The sequence below is a fragment of the Emydura macquarii genome, unplaced genomic scaffold (genome assembly GCF_026122565.2).
Source record: "Emydura macquarii macquarii isolate MOO-44397 ecotype Brisbane River unplaced genomic scaffold, CSIRO-AGI_Emac_v2 contig_3390, whole genome shotgun sequence".
Classification (NCBI taxonomy): Eukaryota; Metazoa; Chordata; order Testudines; family Chelidae; genus Emydura; species Emydura macquarii.
In genome coordinates, this window is record NW_027133527.1 from 3,202,060 (window position 1) to 3,222,593 (window position 20,534).

The window sequence follows — 20,534 nt, forward strand, 5'->3', positions numbered from 1 at the left end:
CTGCCACTGGCATCATGGTTGACACAGTGATGGGAAAAGCTGAGTCACATGAACTGGACAGCAAAAAGAACAACCCACTATCTGCTTTGACCCATGCTTGGAACAAATGCCAATGTTTTCCGGAACCACCAGTCAAAGAAAAGGGAGGCCACAGATCTTGATAGGATGCTCTGGGCAGCCTGTTGTTCCATGATCCATACACGAGAGGAATGCCCCCAAAATAAACCTTTTTGCCGGGAGCAGCGAATTCTAATCCTCTCATCGGCTAAGTCAATCTTCATATAAAACTTCCAGTCAGTCAACTGGAAGTATTATTTCCACGCTGGATGTGAGGGAAAGAGAATTCCTGAGTGATCTTAGGAGCATGAAGGTACCAACGTAGTGTATTTAATAGTCATCAAAACTACAGTAATTGCCATGCCAACCATGAGGGTCTAAGAGAACAACTGAGCCTGGAAACACTTACCCTCGTGGCAATCCTGCCGTAGCGCCCCCCCCAACGGATAGACGAGTATCAGAGCTGCCAAGGTATTTTATCGTTCCGCCGCAAAATGCGTGGAGGAGCAGGAGTCCAACTGGCTCGCAGATAATTATTTGCTAGCCATCAGGGATTGCTTGAAACCCCCTTGGCTGAGGATGTTGCCCAGGCCATGAGTTTCAGGGGTTCTCGCAACAGATGTTTTGGTGGCCCCCCAGAGTGTGGCCACCAACGATTGCTGGTGGCCGCACTGACAAATTTTCCTAAACTACTTAATTAACTTTTAGGAAAAACAAACAAACATGCACATAGACACGGCCAAACCACTGTAATTTATTTATGTAGGGTTTTTTGGGGTTTTTTTTTGCAGACTCAATAATAAAAATAATGTTCAGTTGTATTTTGGTGCGCCTGGCCTCTGCTGCCTCCTCTGACCCCCGCTGCCTCCCCCCATGGGTACACCCCCCAGGCCCCACTGCCTGACCTGGCCCCCACTGCACCCCCAGGCTCCCCATCACCCATTGGGGCCCCCGTGCTACCCCCCCATTGCCCTGAGGTCCCTTCTGCAGCCTTGCACACCCGTTCATCCCCACTCCTTGCCTTTTGTAAGGCCAGCTCTGCTGAAATCCCGCTGCCCTAGGCTGAAGCCCAGCGCCGAAGCCCTGCGGCTGGAGCTGGGGTAGGGGGTTGGGGTGTGAGTGGTGTCCAGAGCCCCAAGGCTGAAGGGGGGTTAAGCCGGCCCCTGGCGCCCCGCGCCTGCAGCCAGAGGAGGGAGGGAAAGGGGTCTGAAGTCCACCACTAAAGCCTCTGGCTGAACGAGGGAGGGGGAACCAAAGCCCTCCCCCGGAGCCCCGGGGCTCTGCAGGGAGGGGCCGCTGCTTTGCCCCCTCCCCCATCTCTGCCCAGAAGGCTGTCGTGGCCGCAAGAAAACCCCTTGGTGGCCGCATTTGAGAAACGCTGGCCTAGGTGACCGTGGACCCTGGAATGTTACCGGTAAACTGACACCACCTTTGGACAGCCAAGCCCCTCCTTGGTGTTCAGCGGCGTTTCTCTTCACCCCTGCCGCCCTTCCTGTCTAGTGAGAAGTTGCTTTCGGTGGATGTGGGGGAGAAGCTTGAATTACTACAGAAACAGGCATCCTCTGCTCTTGAGCCGCCAGGTAGCCGACGTGAACGCTGACGGCCTCCCATCTCAGTCGGCTGGAAACTCACTAAGGGCCCACGCCTCAGAAGAGCCGAGCAGCCCTTGGACCAAGCACCTCACAGGGTCAGATCTCAAGGGTACCCACCACATACGCCTCTGAAGAAAGACTGAATCGATGGAGGAAGCTATATGAAGAGGGGGGCAAAGTAGTACAAAGCTCTGTGTATAGATTGGTCTGAGCCTAGGAAATAATTTACCTGAATTTTTGTTTGTTTGGTGTTTTAAGGAGGAGGTTGGGGGGGAAATCAAGCCTTGAAGATAATTTTTTTGCTGTTGGAAAAAGGGCCTCCATGGCAGATTTCACAGATTTTTCTAGTGCCTCTCTGCCTTTGACCATCTCTGCCATTTTCCTCCTTGGCTTTATCATTGAAACACACCTTCACTCCTGTAAAGTGCAGTTTGCAACGCAATTGAACTGCACCGTTACCATTATATTTGATTTTTTTTTTCGAGGAAGGCTTGTTAAAGCACATGCACCCTGGAACTCCAAAGCGGTTTCTATGGTGATGATGAAAAATGGAACAGCACCTTCAGGATTGCGCAGAGAGAGAACTTGTGTGAGCAGCGAGTGTGTGTGTGTGTGTGTGGGGGGGGAGGATAAGAGAGAACTGAATTAGAGAGACAGAACATGATTGCTTATTCAGGGCTGTGGATAATGGGAGTAAATTACAGTTCCGGATGACAGGCATTAACAAAATTGACATGCTGCATTTAGTGTCATCTAGATGTTTGATTTAACTGCAGTAGATGGAGTATTAATATGGCAAGAGGATAGCCTGCTCAATTTCCTCACAACATGAACATTAAAGGGCAGAGGGTGAGAGGGAATATTTTTTTAAGCACCAGCGAACATTGCTGATTCCAGAGGGTTGGTTCTGAGAATCGCATGCAAATTTGGCTGCTTCCAGAACAAGCTGCATTTGCTTGAATCTGAAAACCTGGGCAGACGAGTTTAAATCTCACAACATCTTAAAAAAATAACTTGAGAGGAAATTGCGTGGTTTCTTTTAAAAGCAGGGACGACCTTATCAGAAATTACTCTCAACCTTCTTGTGCTCCTTGATGGTGTTACCTTTTGCAGCGACAGGGGAATATTTGGAGAAGTTTTGGTATCGGATGAGTTCCAAGGTGAGCATAACCATCATCTTAGTGCTAATACCGATCATTTCAGAGGGCCGCTAAAACAACAGTGGGTCAAATCCTGTAGTCCTGATCTAGGGAAAGTTCCCATTGAAGTGAACAAGTCAGAACTGAGTACAGGCTTCAAGATATGGATCTGCATACAGCTACTTCTGGGGTGGAGAGAGGTAGAATAGGTGCACGACAATATGGGGAGGAGGGATTTTAACCACAGATGCCAGGGCAAACCCCTCCTCTTCCAACAAGTAGCCCAGGATCTTGTGTGTCCGAGCCAGTCACATGGGACCTCTGTTTCTAAGGAAACACAAATTATATGGGGCACCGTTAACCTCCCAATGAGTTGATGTCACAGGGACTCGAACATATGGTTGCAGAGTCTAGCTATTTCCAACCTGATGCTTAAACTATCCCCTCTGGCTGTTGATACTGTACAACCTGCTTATGCTGTACAAAGGGAATGAATGTGATTTGGAGTTTTGAGAATCTGGAATGAGGACACACAATCAGAAGACAGTCGGCTACAGAGTATGATAAATAACCCTGGACCAGGGAAAGTGAGCGAATGCTTGGAAAATACAGTCCTGTTGTTCCTTTCTATGGGGGGGGGGTGGGGGGGGACGACGATGACGACAAACAAACTGCTCCACAAAGCTCTGTTCTACATGCTTTTCTGAGAACCCAAACTTGTTAACCTTTATTTTGCTCTATGTTTTCAGAGGAGTGACAGATGCAACCATGAATATTGCATTCAACTTTCATACGATTTTGAAAAAAAAAACAAAAACGACACACGCCTATCCCCTTGCTATTACACACAAACAAACAAGGAGAGAAAGGAGTAGGGCTGGGTGGAAAATTATTCTCCCCCCCCCCCAGTGAAAAATTTCAATGAAATCAAAGCTTTTCAGTTTTCTTTGAAAACTTTCAGGTTTTGTGTGTGTGTGTGTGGGGGGGGAACCCTGAATAATTTAGACAATTTCCATTATTCAGTTACCAAGCGCCCGAGACAGCTAAATCCCCAAATAGCTTTCAAAGTTCCCCAGCACTTTAAAGTCATGTATACACTGTCATTACATTCCCACTAGTTCAACTACATTGGAAGCATTATTTTCACCAGTCGTTTCTGATTGCCTGGCTCATTTGCATTTCCTCCCCAAAGCCTTCAGGTAATTACATTACTATGCCATACAGCTAGACTGCATTTCAGACACACAGCTAGGAATGCAGAATGAGGGTAATTTGCTTTAGTGGGAAGTTTAAACAAACAAACAACAAAAGCCACGAGACTGACAGGGGATACAGAAGGCCTTGCATGTGAGGCTCCAAGTGTATGGAGGCTGCCTGACGGCGGTGTCATCTCTTCGGTGCCTCTCCCAGATGCTACAAGCCATGAACGATGTGCTGTAACCTTTCCTAGCCCCAACTCATTTTTCTTCATTTCTAAGACACACGAGCACCAGGTACGTCTGTTCCGAATGGTGGAGCGTGATCTCCCTGGGGACTTCTTAACAGATCAAAGCTAAACTTTCTTCTTACAAACACCCTGCCTCCTCCCCACCCCGCATCCGTGAAATCTATTCCCTGACAAGCAGCAGATTAGATGCAACTTCCGGTCTTGTGTTTGCATGATCCACCTTCACTAAAGGCCTGCCCTCATCTCACGGTTTCCTCTAGCAGAAAGCTAGCATCTCACCATCCCGCTGTGTTAACGCTCTCTGGTCCTCCTAACCCATTGCTGCAGTTCTGTCTGAAGTTGGCTGAACAAAACACTGATTTACACACATTTTCATGGCAAAACGAAGCTGGCAAGTTCACCCTGCTGTTATTTGCAGGGTTATATTATCCTTTGTCTGTGAGTATGTGGATTGAGAGTTTATTTTACCTATCATTCTAGGTTCTTATAGGGCCCCCATTGCTATAACGTCTGTTTACAGAGCATGAGTATCTGGTGGATTCATTGTTTCCAAAGACAGCAAGGGACCTTTGTGATCATCTAATTTGACCTTCTCCATAACAGGGTGACCAGACAGCAAGTGTGAAAAATCAGGACAGGGGTGGGGACAATAGGCGCCTATATAAAGACAAAGCCCTGAATAGCGAGACTGTCCTTATAAAATCGGGACATCTGGTCACCTTAGCATAACAGCCCAGAAAATGTCACTCAGTACCTCCTGCATGAAACCCAGTAGCGTGGGGGTTAAACTGGAGCGTATCTGATAGTAACAGATTATAGACCTACAGATTATTCACCTGAAAAGTCACACTGGGAAGTGCATTATTCACCATTCAATATTTTTGGCCTTAAAAAGTTTCAGTCATCTAACCAGAGCGCAGAAACAATTCCATGTGACTTATGCGACCAACCACACGCTACCAACACGGAAGAGCGACGGCTGAAGGGAACAGCTGGCGAACAACGTAGACGCCGCAGAATTCTGCGAGGAAGGCTTCAGAATAATGAATATGTTGGTAGAAACCAGGGTCAATCTACAAATTGCACTTCCATAGAGACACCCACAACGAGCTCCGTGGTTTTAATCCGGAATCTAGATTGTCCTCCATCCCCCGCTCTCCTCGGTAACCTCAGAATGCCAACCCTTGGATGCTTAATTACACAGTGGAGGTACTGTTTGCTCTCCTCTGGCAGGAGACATGGCAGGGTTCATTACTCTTACAGTGAATAATAAAGAACTATACCAAGAACATAAAACTCAGAGGGTGGAAAGTGGGTGAGCGCAGGCAGCTGGTTCAGATAGAAAAGATGGCCTGAGAGAGGGGGTGAGAAGTAGGTCCATCAAGGCCAATTACAACAGGTCCTGCAAGCAGGAGCAATGATCCTGCCTCAATGGGTATGCCTACACGGCAGTCAGGAGGTGTGACCTGCAGACACACCTGAGCTATCTTGGAACTGGTTAGATCCACATTAGCTTGAGTGGCAACAGCAGTGAACCCACAGCACCATGGGCAGGGGAATAGGCTAGTCTCACCACCCCGGGACCCTGGGTACATACTGCTGCAGCTTCACCGCTATTGTGACTCGAGCTAGCTAGATCAAAGCTGTCTCAGGTATATCTACCCGTGCTATCAGAGGTGTGAACGCAGCAATCTAGACACACCCTATGCTACCTCATCAGATTCAGTGTGGTGCCCTGGATGGCACAATTCCCTAGCTCTGTCACCCATTCAACGGCATGATCTCAGGGCAAGTCACTTCCTCGTGCTGATCCTCATTTTCGCAATCTGGAACACAGAAATAAAAATGCTGCCTCCCGTTCGTAAAAGCCGGGCACACAAGGGCTGCCAACTGTTCTGATCAGCAGCCCGATCCCAGAACGGCTCAGGGAGCGAATCTCAAAACCACCTCCAGATTTACTAAGCTCCAGCTGAGAATTGTCCCTTTGCAGGAAAGAAGGTGCTTGGCGCATTTCAAAAGCTGGTGCGCTCGGCGCCCTGCAGGGAAAGGAAGCTGGCTTCTCTCTGTGGCATTGCAACATGCACAATCAGTGCTCTTTCCTTCCTCACCCAGAGGCAGCATTGTCATGACTGAATGGAGGAGACTGAACCTAAGCCTAGACTGAAGACACATCAGGTCACCAGCATGGCTTTGTGGGCAAGTTTCAGCTGTTTGTTTTGCTCAGGAAATCCACCTCACTGAAACGCCTTGTGCTCTAAACAGAGCTGCCTGCCTCACCAAATTAAGCATCAAGCGGTGCAGCTGGCTCCACCTTCCCACAAATGGCTCCCCCAGTCTGCACATTAACCTCACTTGTAGCAAACAGTGCGCTTTGATTCTCAACCGCCCATCAGGAATTTATTTGTTTTAGCATGTCCACTAGGAAGCTCTAGTTTGAAAAGGGAAAGGAGATTAAACAGTAATATGATTGGTTATTATTTGACTCGTCTTAATTCTAGGAGTCTCCGTCATGGGCCAGGATCCTGTTGTGCAAGGCGCTGTACAAACATTAAACAGGAAGATGAGATCTGAGGCAAGAGACAACAGGCAGATACAGCAAAGAGACAAGAGGAACATATGGTGACACTGAGACAGTTATGAACAGAATGGTGAGCAGTGGTCAAGTTTAGAGTGAGGGGCTGCTGGAGAATGTCAGTCAGGGTCTTTATCTTCTCCACTTATGAGAGAGCAAGTGGCAACTGATATGACTCAGTAGCAAATGTGAAATAAAGGAAAACATGTTGGACTAACCTGTGGAACTCATTGCAATAGGATATTATGGAGGCAAAAAAGGAATGACCATTTATATGAATAGAAGTGACACCTGCAGTCATACTAGTTGGGATAAATGTTGCAAGGGTTATTAGTTACATCAGGGCACAAATTAAGTCCCCAGTTGAGGTTAGGGAGAAATCTTCTCCAGGGTCAGAATAGTTAGATTTAATACTTATAAAAAAGAAAAGAAATAATATCCCACTGCTGGAGGCACTCTAAGGCTTTGATGGTTTCCCTGTTGTACTGTGCTCTGTATGTTCATGGTGTAAGGTATCTTCAAAAGCAAGTAACTGTTTAAAAAAAAACAATTAAGGGTGCTAAGTGATAACAATATACTTTCCTATCACATCACTTACAAAACTCAAGCACCTCAGATCAAGGAAATATGAAGGACAGGATAAATTTGACCTGGACCATACAATAAGCACAGACATATCTGGCCAGATTCCCAGTGCCTTGGACATAGCTGGGGACTTGGTGTGGGAACACAAAGGAAATTTGGGTACTTCCCAATCCTGGGGCCAGCCCCCAGCAGAGAGTAGAGCAGCTGATCCTGCTCCCACCGAAATCAATGGCAAACTCCCCCCACTGGCTGCATTCAGGCATCATTTTATGCCCCTGCCAGCTATACTGCAACTGATACCTAGCTCCTGGCACAGCACTTTTCATCAGTAGTTCTCAAAGCCCTTTATAAAGGAAGTCAGTATCATCATCCCTCATGGCCAGAGGTCACCCTGCCTCAGTTTCCTCTCTTGGTTCCTTAATAAACTCAAAAAGAAACATAAAGTTAGTTAAAACACTGCCCTTCTGGGGGCCCAATTTATTCAGTCCTCAGGATACACACTGGCCATCCAAGACCCATCCCTAGTTCAGCATCTCCCTCCCCTAAGCAGGGAACCCTCCAGCCCTTCTTTCCCGAGCTGGGTCCCAATTCAAAGTCTCTCTCAGGCATCACCTGGCTGAATTTCAGCCTCCTAGCTCTGACTTCTCAACTCACCTGGTCTCAGGGTCTTCCTATAGAGGCCTTACTCCCTCCCTGCAGTTTCCTGAGTTTTCCCCTTTAGTGCAGCTTCCTGCTGCCCTTTATAGGGGAATCAGCTGTCCTCCATCCAGGTTGTTAACACAGCACAGGCGGCCTGGAGCAATTCCTTCAGTAGTCAAGGTTGGCTGGCCCCAGGCCTCCAGCCCTTAAGGGGAAAGCCGCCCTGTTACAATCCTCATTTTAGAGCAGGAAACTGAGGCATAGGGAGGTAAAAGGATTTGACCAAGGTCACCCAGCAGCCCAGTGGCCAAACTGGGCACAGAACCCAAGTCTTCTGAGTCCTACTCCAGTGCTCAATCATGAGGCCACACTGCCTCCCAATACACGAAAAAAATTATAATTAAACCAAGTCACTGACAATCTCCTTTTGCATACAGCCAGAATGTGAGTTAAGAAGATTTAACTAAATGAACAGTTTGAAGGGGAAGCAACAAGATTTTTTTAAAGATAGACGGAAACAGAGAAATGTTAGACAAAAGTCAGAATTTAGGCGTAACGCAAAAGCATTTTGACTCATTCCCTTCAAACGCTGACCATTCTTCTTTGGCTTCAGAATAAATGTTGAATTTTCCAAGCCAAAGTTTCAAGGATGCTAAATAGAGCTTAGTTATAGAAGCTGGTTCCAATCTTAATTCTGGAGAGTCTTCTGCTGCTTCATAATAATCAAATGTGGTGTTTAGAATTAACATTTGGCCTATAGCAATGAACACGGACTGCTGAATGTTAATTAAAGACCAGCTCTTGACTACTCCAAACCCAAATTAGTCCTCAGCTGAGGATTTAGAGGTGTGACTGAGGACAGAATTTGCCCTTGCAATGGGAATCTCATTCACAATTTCCGTTGATGGTCCATGAGAAGGAATACAGTCCGGCTCACTCTATCATTGGTGCGCTGGTCCTGCAGCAACAGCTGCAGTAAAAAACAGCAATCAGTTGTATTTGGCCACTCAGGTCAGCAGCTATGGGACTCTAGGTCCTCCCGGAGAACACATCTGTTGAGTAAGAAGGCATTCTGTCACTTTCCAGAGGAGAAATGCACTTTAAAGGACAGACTTTGGAACCTGCCATACTTGTTCTGTGCATCCTTTCGTCTTCCCCCGCATGACATGGGAAAGGAGTCAAGCACTTAGAGTGAACTATCAGAGTACTTAGTTGCTTTGGAAACAGCACTGGCAGTTCAGTTTATCTGCTGCACTAAGAAGGCACGTACTCGGGTAGACCAAAAAATTGTCTGCCACGAGAATATACAAGCCAAAGCACCCCACATATTGAAAATGCTGGTAAAAATAATGATATAAGGATTGCCATCTACTTTGTGCTTGCTTTCCCTACCCGGCCGAGTTCCTGTTCAAGGTAGAGCCAGAAAAATAAATAAATAAATAAAGCATGAAAAAATAGAATAAAATCCAAAGCCGCCAATTAACCTGTAAAATACAAGTCATGTTCCCACTAACTAACTGTAACCTCCTAATTAGTATTCACGCGTGATAAGAGAGGCAGAGACAGAACTGGGTCAGCCAGTCGCATGAATGTGCTACGCAAGAGTATCTGATTCAAAATAATGACTAACGCTCCAGAGAAACTCACTGCCAATTATCTGCTGCGTGCTGGTTTCTACTTTTTGGCTCTCAGATAGCGTCAGTTCCAACAGTCGTCAAAGGCCAACAGTGTCTTTCTCAGGGCAGCCATCCCACCATTAAATCTTACACCGCTTCCAAGAAGCGTGGGCCTATTAAGTGAGGGCTCCGATCATGCTCAGGAGTTTACATATGAGGAATCCAGCTCCGGTGCATCTCCATGCTTAATCTGTCACCCACTGCTACTGCTCTCATTTGAAAGGAGAGGAATCTAGCTGGTATTTGAAAGGAGAGGTATTTAGGTGGAATTCTTGTGCTGCAAGACATTGAAACTACCTGTAGTACACCCACTAGGATAGTTCCAGAGCATGCAGCAAAACAGACATATTAATGTTGGAGAGGAATGTATGCGATGAAGTTTGGGGTAGGCTTCAAATCTCAATACTTCCCCCAAATTGGAGTCATTTAGATGTGGGGTTTTTTGGTCCAGGAGCATCCCTAATTAACAACAAGTTCCATTAGCATTGAGACAAAGCAAGAAAACCAGTCAAATTCTTGTGCCGTCCAGTCACCACCAAAGACTGTCATGGCACTCAAGGCAGTTTGTAGAGTAATCTGGGAGTCAGGACTCCTGGGTTCTACTCCCAGCCCTGCAGGTCACAACCTCCCCATGCCTCAATTTCCACATCTGTAAAATTGGCACAGTAATAATTGCCTACTTCAAGGGGATGTGGTGAGGCTTTACCTGTTTGTAGAGTGCTTTGAAGTCCTTGGATGAAAGGCGCTTTAGAAGTGCAAAGGACTACTACTGTTTTATTTTGCACGCCATATGTTCTTCAGGACATACAAAGGAAAGGATTCGATGCTTTGGCTTTGATTAATTGTGCAATAAAAACATATACCGCATGTCGATCCATCTGCAGAGCCTCTGATCATTTTCAGAGAGCCGAGATGCCAGGAAATGAAAGCAAACATGCTCTCTGATGAGATTGAAACAAAGACCAGTGAAGGGTAATGGATGGTTTGTAGCACGGGCAATGGGATGTAGAGGTGGGCACTTGTTGAACTCCAGCCTGGGTCAAGGCACCAGCTGTTCAGCGAAGTTAGTTTCAGAGCAGCTCCTGCTGGACAAGTGTCAACCTCCCAGAACCCACCAGCACACCTGGTTACCGTGGGCTGTCTCAACAGAACAGCCATGGGCTGAAGGGGGCATAGAGGCTGAACTGGTTAAAATCCCGGAACGTGAAACCCTGGGATTCAAAGACCATTCACAGAAAATGGGCTTCAGACGGAATGGTTCTGCTAGAGGGGCCAGCCTTTGTGGTGAGGGAAAAGCCCTTCAGGAGAGGGTAGTTGGAAGCGATCTAGTTGATTTAGTTGGGGTTGGTCCTGCTTTGAGCTGGGGGTTGGACTAGACGACCTCCTGAGCTCCCTTCCATCCCTAATCTGCTGTGATTCTATGGTCCTGGCCTTACTGCATGTCCACAGATGGCTCGTGCCTGCGGGCAATACCAGGGGGTTTCTTTCCAGGCGTCCATGTTGAACATGAAAGCCACTTTCAGGATGGGGGATTTCCCTTAGGCCTGGAGCATCCCTGGATATGTGGATCTCCTTGTCTGTGCAGAAGGGATGGCCTGTGGGAAGTGGTGTCTCTACGGCACTCTTCCCCGCCAGGACAAACCCTTCCACCTTGCGCTCTGCATGGAAAGGGCTCTGTTGAGTTTTGGCAGCAGCTGGGCTGCCCAGCACCGTCCCTTGGTAACACTGGGGGTTCCCAGGCAGCGACCTCACGGGGAGCCACCCCTGGCCCAAGCCCCTCCTGTGGCTAATGCTGCTGAGCCGTGGCAGTGAGGCCCAGAAGCAACCGTGTAACCTGGAGGAGAGGCGGCAGAGCTCTCTATGCAGACTGGTCCTGCTACACATGGATCCCCAGGGTTAGGGGAGATCTTGACCCCCTGTAAATGCCACTGTGCTCCAGAACCCCCCAGCAGAGGGGAAGGTTAGCAGCAGATTCCCCAGAAGGGCAGTTTCACATGCACGCCAGTTCCCACCCCACCTCCTGTGCTCTAGCTGGGATGGGGAACTAGCCATGGGGTCTTCAGGTTTCGGCAGAGGCCCATTAGCAACTGGGGGAAAGCTCATGCTGCAGCTCCTGCCCCCACCCGCTGCTTGGTCAATAGAGGCGCCGAGGCCTTTGGGCCAGCACCTTCCACTCAGCGATCAAGCAGGTTGGGACCAAACTGATTTCTCACAGCAGCAGGTAGGGCATTGACAAAACGATCCATCCCCAGCTCTCCTCCCCTCCCCGTCCCAAAGTCATGGTCCGAGTTCCGCTAAGGCAACCGCTCTTGGTCTCTGCACAAACGCACTTCTCTCGTCCGGAGTCCCACAGCCCATTTTCACCAGGCTTGGGTTCTGTGAGGACTTGGGGTCTGAAATCACCCGGGCTTTGCTAACCAAAGCCCCAGGCTTTCATGCCACTAGTTTATGAGTCTGGCTTTGTTTCCTATTGCTTTAGCATCATGGACCGGTTTCAGTCAAGGCCCCAGACTCTTCTCGTTGATATCAGACTGCCTGGGCGAGGAGCTTAGAAGCCTGGTCTGACAGCTCGGTCATTTGTCATCCTTGCAGTGCACCAGAGACATTAGGCTTTTCACAGTCAGGCCTGTGCTGGAACTTTTACAGGGTTTTACTTCAAAATTCTTCCTTTTTATTGCACCCAAATTGGCCAGTGGCTCGGAGCAAAACTGGCTGGAGTCTGAAGTTCTTTAGCCAAAAACTGAAAAATCTTTTATTACCATTGGCTTTAAGACAGTTTAAGCAAATCTTTTATCAGCTGGAATCCAATATAAACCCACAGAATTTGACTCTATTAGGAACAAGAACATAATTATCACAATTAACTTTTTATAACGGATGGGGTACAGACTCCGTGGAAGCCCTGTGCTTTCTCACTGTAGCTGATCTATCTGAGGTTCTCCCCCAGCACCCGTCACCCGAGTATCTAAGACTGACGCCGTTTTATCTGCCTGACAGAGCAGCGCTGCAGCAACAAAGCCTTCCCAGTGAATAAACAGATCTATTCAAAAGAGACTGTCTAGGTGTGTTTCCTAATTTTAAAACTTGTTGAACAACTCATCAGACAAAAATCTGGCTTTGGCACTCATTTCTTTGCTTTTTTTTGGGGGGGGGGGGGTCCTCCTCTGTTGCCTACATGAACTGATTTATTGTTGTAGGGTCCCTGATCAGGTTGTTTTAATTCAGTATTTGTCTTGAAAGACAACACACATACATAACAATGTTTGCCAACAGAGAGGGGGGACTCACACACTGCACCACACAATAAATGACATGCATTTTTCAAACAGACGTAGGTGAAAAAATAACGAGGTAGAACTTGTAGGGACTGATGGGATCTGGCTCTATGCAACCACAAACAGGGGGAAGTGATGGAGAAGAGAATGCAGAAAACGTTACCCTCCCATTTTATGCATATGGTTGAGCGTCCTCACCCCAGAGCTCCATCCCTTACCCCGTACTGCCCCTCTTTGTCATTTCTGAGTGAGCAGATTTTAGTGGAGAGAGGAATCATTCCCCTGTTAATAACCTTGGGCGGCAGAATATGTTCCTGGTTCTGCAGCATGCATGATGGGAGAGCTTTCGATGGAACACTGTGAATCGTTTACCTCTTAGAAAATTAGCACTAAATTCCTCTCCAAATCACAGGGTGGCATTTTCTGCATCTTGCAGAGAAAAAAATTCTCAGAATTTCAGAGCATGTCATTTGTAAAATAACTGAAGTTAACCAGTTTTTTCCAAGAAGATTCAGAAAAGAGCAGCTTCCTGTACAATGGCTTGACTGAAGGATCTTTAGATGACTCATCTCTCTCATCTCACTGTCCTTCAGCTCCATTCAGGCAACAATAAGGACACATCGCCCTCAGTGGCAAAAGCTGTTCTTGACATCACGCTGTTCCCAGTATTAGTCTGAAGAGAAAGAATTTTCTTCCTCCCTCCAAACACTTAAAAGATATCTACTTGTGCGCTGGGAGATCAAATTCAGCTCTTGGGATTGAACCAAAAATCCTCCCCCAGCGGGGAAAGCAGACACTGGCTTGCTTGGTTTTGGCAAGGCATACCAGTGGGCTTCGGAGTTTTGTTTTTTTATTTCATGCACAGAAGCAAAACTTGTGCACTGGTGATTCATGTTACAAAATGGATTTCTGTCAAAGCCTACCATTCACTAGAAAAACCCAGAGTCAGATTCAAATGCACACTGTCTTTCACAGTATACCATCTAGACCAAGGCTAGGTGACACTTTTCAGTGGAATAATTCATGCATGGGAGAACAGTTCAGAGCAAATAATTTCTTCCATGAATTCATACCCAATCCTGCAAACCATTATACACGTGTATAGTTGCCATCGGCAAGTCAACTCACATGCAGGAAGTTAAACGCCGTCATAATGGTTTGAAGGCTTGGACCTCTGTCCTCATTTTCTGTTCACAACTGCGAATTGTGACAATTGCGACACAGCTGACAATTCTCTTGAATTATTCACTATTCAGAGATCATTCACATTGACACTTTCTGTAAATGGTGCTTAATCTAGATCACATGAGCAGTTCATGCTCAGAATCTGAAATTCAACATCCCAGCTGTGTTACTTTGTTTTCTTTATATGCAAAGCAGCCCATACGGCCCAACAAAGAAAAGGAAAGCAATGGTTATTGGATGAATTTACTCACCTGCTCGTGATACTCAATTCCCATGCTCAATGTGTTGATCAGAATGGCTATCATAATTCCGCGGTTGAAATATTTGCTCTCCACAATCCTTTTCAGCTTGTTGCCAAAAGCCATCCAAAGTCTAGCTACTTTATTCCTCTCCTTTGGCTTCTTCTTCTTCCTCTTCTTATTCCTCTGCTGCTGGATCTGATCTCTTTGGTCGCCGTGCCTCAGGTCCTGTGTGAATTCATAGACTCCGTTGTTGTCAGAGTCGTAGCTGTCGGACTCACTGAACTCAAACTCGGGATCCTCCAAGATGTTAGCACAGTAGGGGCAGTTCTGGAGTTCGCAGGTCAGGATGCTGGCCTGGGGGCTGGGCAGAGGGCACGGCACGTTCAAACCCGACAGCCTGCTGGAAGTCCTACACAGACCTACAACCAAGGGACATGCACAGGATCAGCAGCAGAATTAACTCCCACCTGACTCCCAACATCTCCCGGATGTCCCTGTTTTCCATTGACATGTCAGCTTATAACAAATGGGCTGGATCTGCTCTAGTTCCACCAGACATCATGGGCAGGTTCTTTGGCCCATTTCATTCAGGAGGTCAGACTGGATGCTCATAATGGTCCTTTCTGGCCTTCAACCTCTAATTTGGTCCAATTTTTGCCATAGTCTCCTCTTTTATCCCCGTTTCCCACTCCTCCGAGTTACACAAGTACTCCTTAGCTTTCTTGCTTCAGATATCTAACTCTAGACAGAGCCTTCTCCCCCAGCACATGGTGATCACTTTGCATTCTCCTGCAATTGAGTGGCACACTGCACGCTTTCACTTTTATTCAATGCAATGGTCTAGCATAATGAATGGCAATCCTAGTGCCGTCTAAAAATTACGCCAGATTTAGAGGACGCTTCAATTCTGATAACAAGCCAAGTTGAGGTGAGGGGGGGGGGGAAGGGAAGTGGAGGAACAAGGATGGCTACAGATGAAACATCCCAGCAGCGGCTGCTTTGATCCCTTGGAACCTCCTCACCCCTGCTTTCCTGTTGAGCTTTTGAAATGGTCATTTGAATTCCTCGCAGTCAAGGCATAGTGGGAGTTGTGGCTATTTGGAACGGGCACGCAAGGGCTGGAATTCTGAATCAAATATGTAACAGTGTTTTCTGGTGTTGGGGGAGAAAAACTGGCAGCCCTCGCAGAAGCTGGATAGGGAGGTGGTGCTGCCTACCCAGCTTGGAGAGGACGTGCCCACCCAGGAAGTCTTTACAGACCAACACAATGAGCCAATGGAGATGAATTGAGAATTGACCTGAACCTTCGCCTGAAGCTCAAACAGAACCTGAATCAGACTCCGGTTTGAAATTCAGATAAATACAGTGCAGGCAGGGCTGGGCCTAGACCAAATGGCACCTCAGCCGAGGAGTGACTTTGGCACCTTCCTCCCTCCGTTGGTGAAACTTTTGAATACCTTATTTTGTGTTGCATTTGTAGCCCATTTCACGACCTCGATGCACGATTTGCAAGCAGGATTTATCCACATACAGAATACCGGAAACGTTTTACTTCAAACCTTCTATTTTCCCTTTGGTCGTTAACAAAAACAGCACCCCAAACCTTCTGTCTCCCCCCAAGCCTAGCACCCCACACGGTTGCCTGGGTCACCTTCCTCTAAATCCAGCGCTGAGGGCAGGCAGCAGTGCAGTAACGCTCCCCTCCCCCACAACGTTCCACGTGGGAAGGGATCAGTTTGGAGGGAAGAGGGTAGTTGCGCTCCTGGGCATGCTCAGACAGTAGCCCCAGTGCGGAGTCTGCCAAAAAATGGGCTACCTGGTGGTTTGGGGATGCGGACGAGACTTTCAAAAGCATCTAGTGATTCTGGGTGCCTGACTTGACACACCATAAAGGAGCCTGGTCTTCGAGGGCCCGTTCTGAAAGGCCCCTGTAAGGTCACTAATCCTGTTTGAAGAGCTCTTCTCCACTGGCAAAAAGAACGCAACCCACCAACTCATTTCACGGAGGTCACACAAGAGCCATTGGACAGCAATGGCCATGGGCCTAGAAGACCGGAGCTTCACAGCAGCGTTCCAGTCATGATTTAGACCATGGCTGTCCAACAGTCCAGGAGGTGACAGAAAAAAGCCATCGCTTCACACTCACAAGGTGTGAAAGCGGGGTTACGATGAGGATTTGAAAGACTGGCTGCTTCTCTGAACCTTACCCAGAAATCCCAGGCCTGCAACATGGTGCTGATAATCTCAGGAGAATGGGCTCTCTCGAGATTTCTGGTAATCATGCCATAGATACCAAGAGGTCAGAGATATTTTCTCTCTCCTCCTGACTCCACACGCTAAGCCATTTCAGCTCCTCTCTTTGCTAATTTACACAGGGATTTAGAAATCCACAGACATATCTGAGGAGAAATAACTATGCACTGGCTCCACAGATGTCTTCAGAATACCAGAGTCTCCAGAATAACCTCACAGCTTTGCAGGGCACAAGCACTCTTAGGAACAGGCGGCACTTCATTCTGTTCAATTCCACAACACAACGAAAGAGAATACTCTCTCACAATCACCTCCCTTCTAGACGACACTAGGCCCCTTCTCAAACAGGGCTGTCGGCTACCCGGCCTTTAATGCCTTGCTAATGGACACAATTTTCCCTCAAGGGTCTGTTTGGCGCATCGCTCGCCACGATTGCATTCCACGCTGCTCCTCCTTCCTGGCTGGGCGGGTGCTGGGGAATCAGCAGTGCAGCACTTTGGACTATTCCAATTGAGATGGAAGCCAGAAGCATCAGCTGGAGCTCACCAGCCAGCTTCAGGGTCTAATCCATCCAGCATGGGGCAGGAATCTAGCGCGGTTCTGTCGCTGAGGGCAGGCCGGAGCCACTTCTCAGCCGGGGCAAGATACCTCATCTTAGCTCCATGCTCTGTGGTTCTAAGCCAGGACCAGCCGTGGTGGAATTATTAGTCACCAGCAGTTACTAGTAGAGGGAATTAAAGCTCTTGCTTAATTGAATCAATTTAAATACGCCTTCTCCTGCCTTCCCACCCTTTTAGCGTCCCTGCAAATATTTCTTGGAGGTGGTGGTGTAGAAGGGGGTCACGTCCCATCTCAAGGCCTCCCCAACCCTACACAACTGCTGTCTGCCTTCACCCTCAAGGTGTCTGAGCAGTGGGTAGGCAGACCACTCAGCAAGTTTTAAGCCAGACACTCCCATTTTTAATTGGTTTGCCCCCCCTCCATCCGGCATTGAGACTAAATTAGAAATGATTTTGTCCAGTATCACAGACGAGGATGCCATTTTGAAGAGTGTGTCTGTCTGTCCCGTCCCCGTTGGCATGACCGTGTATGAACCATGAATGAAAGGGATGGGGTAGCGTGCTTTTCAAAATGGCGCCTCCCCCCATGCGGTGTAACCTCACGCTGGCAGGGGTGGGCTCACGCCGTTCCCAGAAGAACTAAAATGTCCGGTGTTCTGGGGTGGAGATTTCACATTAGTCTGGTCATGCTGGAAATCACAGTTAGATCCTGAGGAGGCAGGAGTAGATATGCGTTCAGTTGGGTGGCTTCGAGTCACAGGGATTTCCACCAGGAATCCCACTCCACTTCCATTCCCCCAGAAATACCCTCCTTCCAAATGACCAAGAGGTGCCAGATAACCAGCAACTACCGTCTTCTTTACTTACTTCCTGTTGTAAACTGTTCTGCAGCATTACTAGTCACTGACAAGCAGCTACTGCGTTCCCCCTGTAGGCGGCTGCATGTCAGCGATAGACATAATGATTCCGGTAGAATTTATAAAGTGCTTTGGCATCCTTAGAGTTGAAAGGGCGTCTATAAACATGAAATATTATTCTTAATGGCATTATTAATAGCCAGGCCTTCGAAGAACCCTGAGCCCAATTAATATCCAGCGAAGTCCCTGGCATTCCCCTGAATTCACGCTAGCACAAGTGAAAGGTAAAATCTGGTACTCCCTTATCTCACATAAAGCAGAGTGAACAGGACTCTGTGTCCAATCAGCAGGACCAACCTCTGGCTTGAACTGGGAGTTTCAAGCCATAGGCATGGAACAATTTCTTTGCTTTCAACTTCCAGAAGCATGGGCTTTTATCTCAAAGTAAATACATATTCTCACGCAATACCCTTCATTAACTTGTAGAATTAAGGCCGTGGCAATGATTAATATAAAACCCTTGTATAAGCAACAGAAGAATAACCCCTCTCGCTCCTGAGTATTTTAAAAGAATGGAAATGTTCAGTGAAGGTAATTTATATAAATAATTGCATGAGCTTTACCCATTTGTGCATTCAGGTAAAAACAATGCTGACATGGAAAAAGCCACCCAGCGTATTTCACAAACAACCTTAACTCTGATCCATAAAACATACTTAGTACTCTTTCAACATCCACATTTATTTAGCTGAGGTTAGTCCTGCTTTGAGCAGGGGGTTGGACTAGATGACCTCCTGAGGTCCCTTCCAACTCTAAGATTCTATGATTACTAGTATAAATAATTGTGTGTGTACATACGTGGATGAATAGAAACTATATTGACAACTACGAACATTAAAAAAAACATGAGACTGGCTTAGAAATCATGACATTATAAAAATAATAATTTGGGGTCTTTTTATTTATTTTTTGTTGTTTTAGATCTTAGAGTTCACATTTTCCAGCTTTTCTCTGCCACCGTTAGGGCTAGAGACTTTTTTTTTTTTTTAAAAAGGACGCTAAAATTCTCTCATACTCCCATGATTCTGGCAGCTGGTGCTTTAAGAAAAACACCAAATATTATGAAACTCACAATACAATCATGAGAATTGGCAATGCAGGATGTGGTCACACACAACATATAATTAATGATAAGTGTGTTGAAAGAGTTCATAAAATCCGTGCCTGTTTAACATTAATGCTGTCATTTTCCTGATTCAAAAGAGCTTGGAGTCTGCAGTAGCGTCACAGCCCTAGTGCATTCCCCTGTGTAGGGAGAAGTGGAAGACAGGGGGGAAGGCTAGAGGATCCACATCCATCTGGCTCTGCTGCTCCCACATCTATCTCTTGAGCACTAGATTTAGCAACCCCCAGCCCATTGCACAGCAGAACACCATGGAGGACCTGTTGTGGATGCAAGAGCAGGATCTGGGGTCTCTGCAAGAAGCTTCTCTTTCCATCTTTCTTTTCATTTACTGTGAATTCATTTTCCTGTCCCCATTTGGACTTGCAAATGAGCACAGGGAATGGTGCAGAATGTAGAGTGGGCTCTTCCCTTTTAACCAAAGCCTTAAGAAATGTGCCTGAAGAGATGCAATACAGCCTGCACTAAGGGCGAAAACTCATGCAGCCTAGACGGCTGACATCCAAACTTTCCTTGGAAGCCCCCCGCCCAGGGGGATATGCACGGAACAGCAGGAGAAGCGATTCCAAAAGCAATGGCTTGCTTTGATGAATCAGTTTATCAGAGGCTGACAAGGAGCGAGCCTGCGGGTTTCACAGTCCCTTCCCAAAAGCTCATAACATCAGGGACAAAAGATCAGAAAAACAAAACCACCAAGGGCGGCTGCTTCCGCTAGGAGCAGAACCTGCCAGGCTGCTGATCTGGAGGAACAGACAGTTTACAGTACATTTCCTCAGGTCCATTCTACCCCTGTTCATCACCGCCACACTGAAGACCAGATTCCAGGCAGTGGATTCTCATTTTGGGTGGGCGCAAGGAGGGAAATTCAAGGCAACACTTTTCTCCATGTGAACAGCTCCCAGCTGTTTGTTCCGTAACAGTGAGGAAGAGACGGTCCATCTTGCTTAGGGCTCAGTATCTGTGCATTCACACTGCAGGCTTTATATCAGCCACTGCAAGTCGAAGGCAGGGCATAACAAAGCGTGCAGCCCAGCAAATTGCCTTATTCCTAGCTTCTCCGCTTAGCACTTACACTGTTCAGGTCATGACCCACCCATTCAGCACCTCCTGTGTGTGCTCATTCGCTCTCCAGGTCACACCTCGCACCTGAAATGGCTTTGCCCTGAGATCACTGCACCGAGACTTCATCCATTCTCCCCCTTGCCCCAGTGCAGCCTCCATGATTAACAATTCCTGAGTTTTTCATTTATTTGGGGGGTGTTTTATATTTGT

At 47.2% G+C, this 20,534-nt stretch overlaps 1 protein-coding gene across 1 annotated transcript in view; it reads right to left on the reverse strand.

The window, feature by feature from the left end:
- CACNA1H (calcium voltage-gated channel subunit alpha1 H) overlaps positions 1-20,534 on the reverse strand; it is a 429,314-nt gene that overhangs the window by 109,729 nt on the left and 299,051 nt on the right. Inside the window, exon 10 of the mRNA XM_067534310.1 lies at positions 14,419-14,828. Coding sequence (XP_067390411.1) covers positions 14,419-14,828 — 410 coding nt within the window. The remainder of the gene's footprint in view (positions 1-14,418; positions 14,829-20,534) is intronic.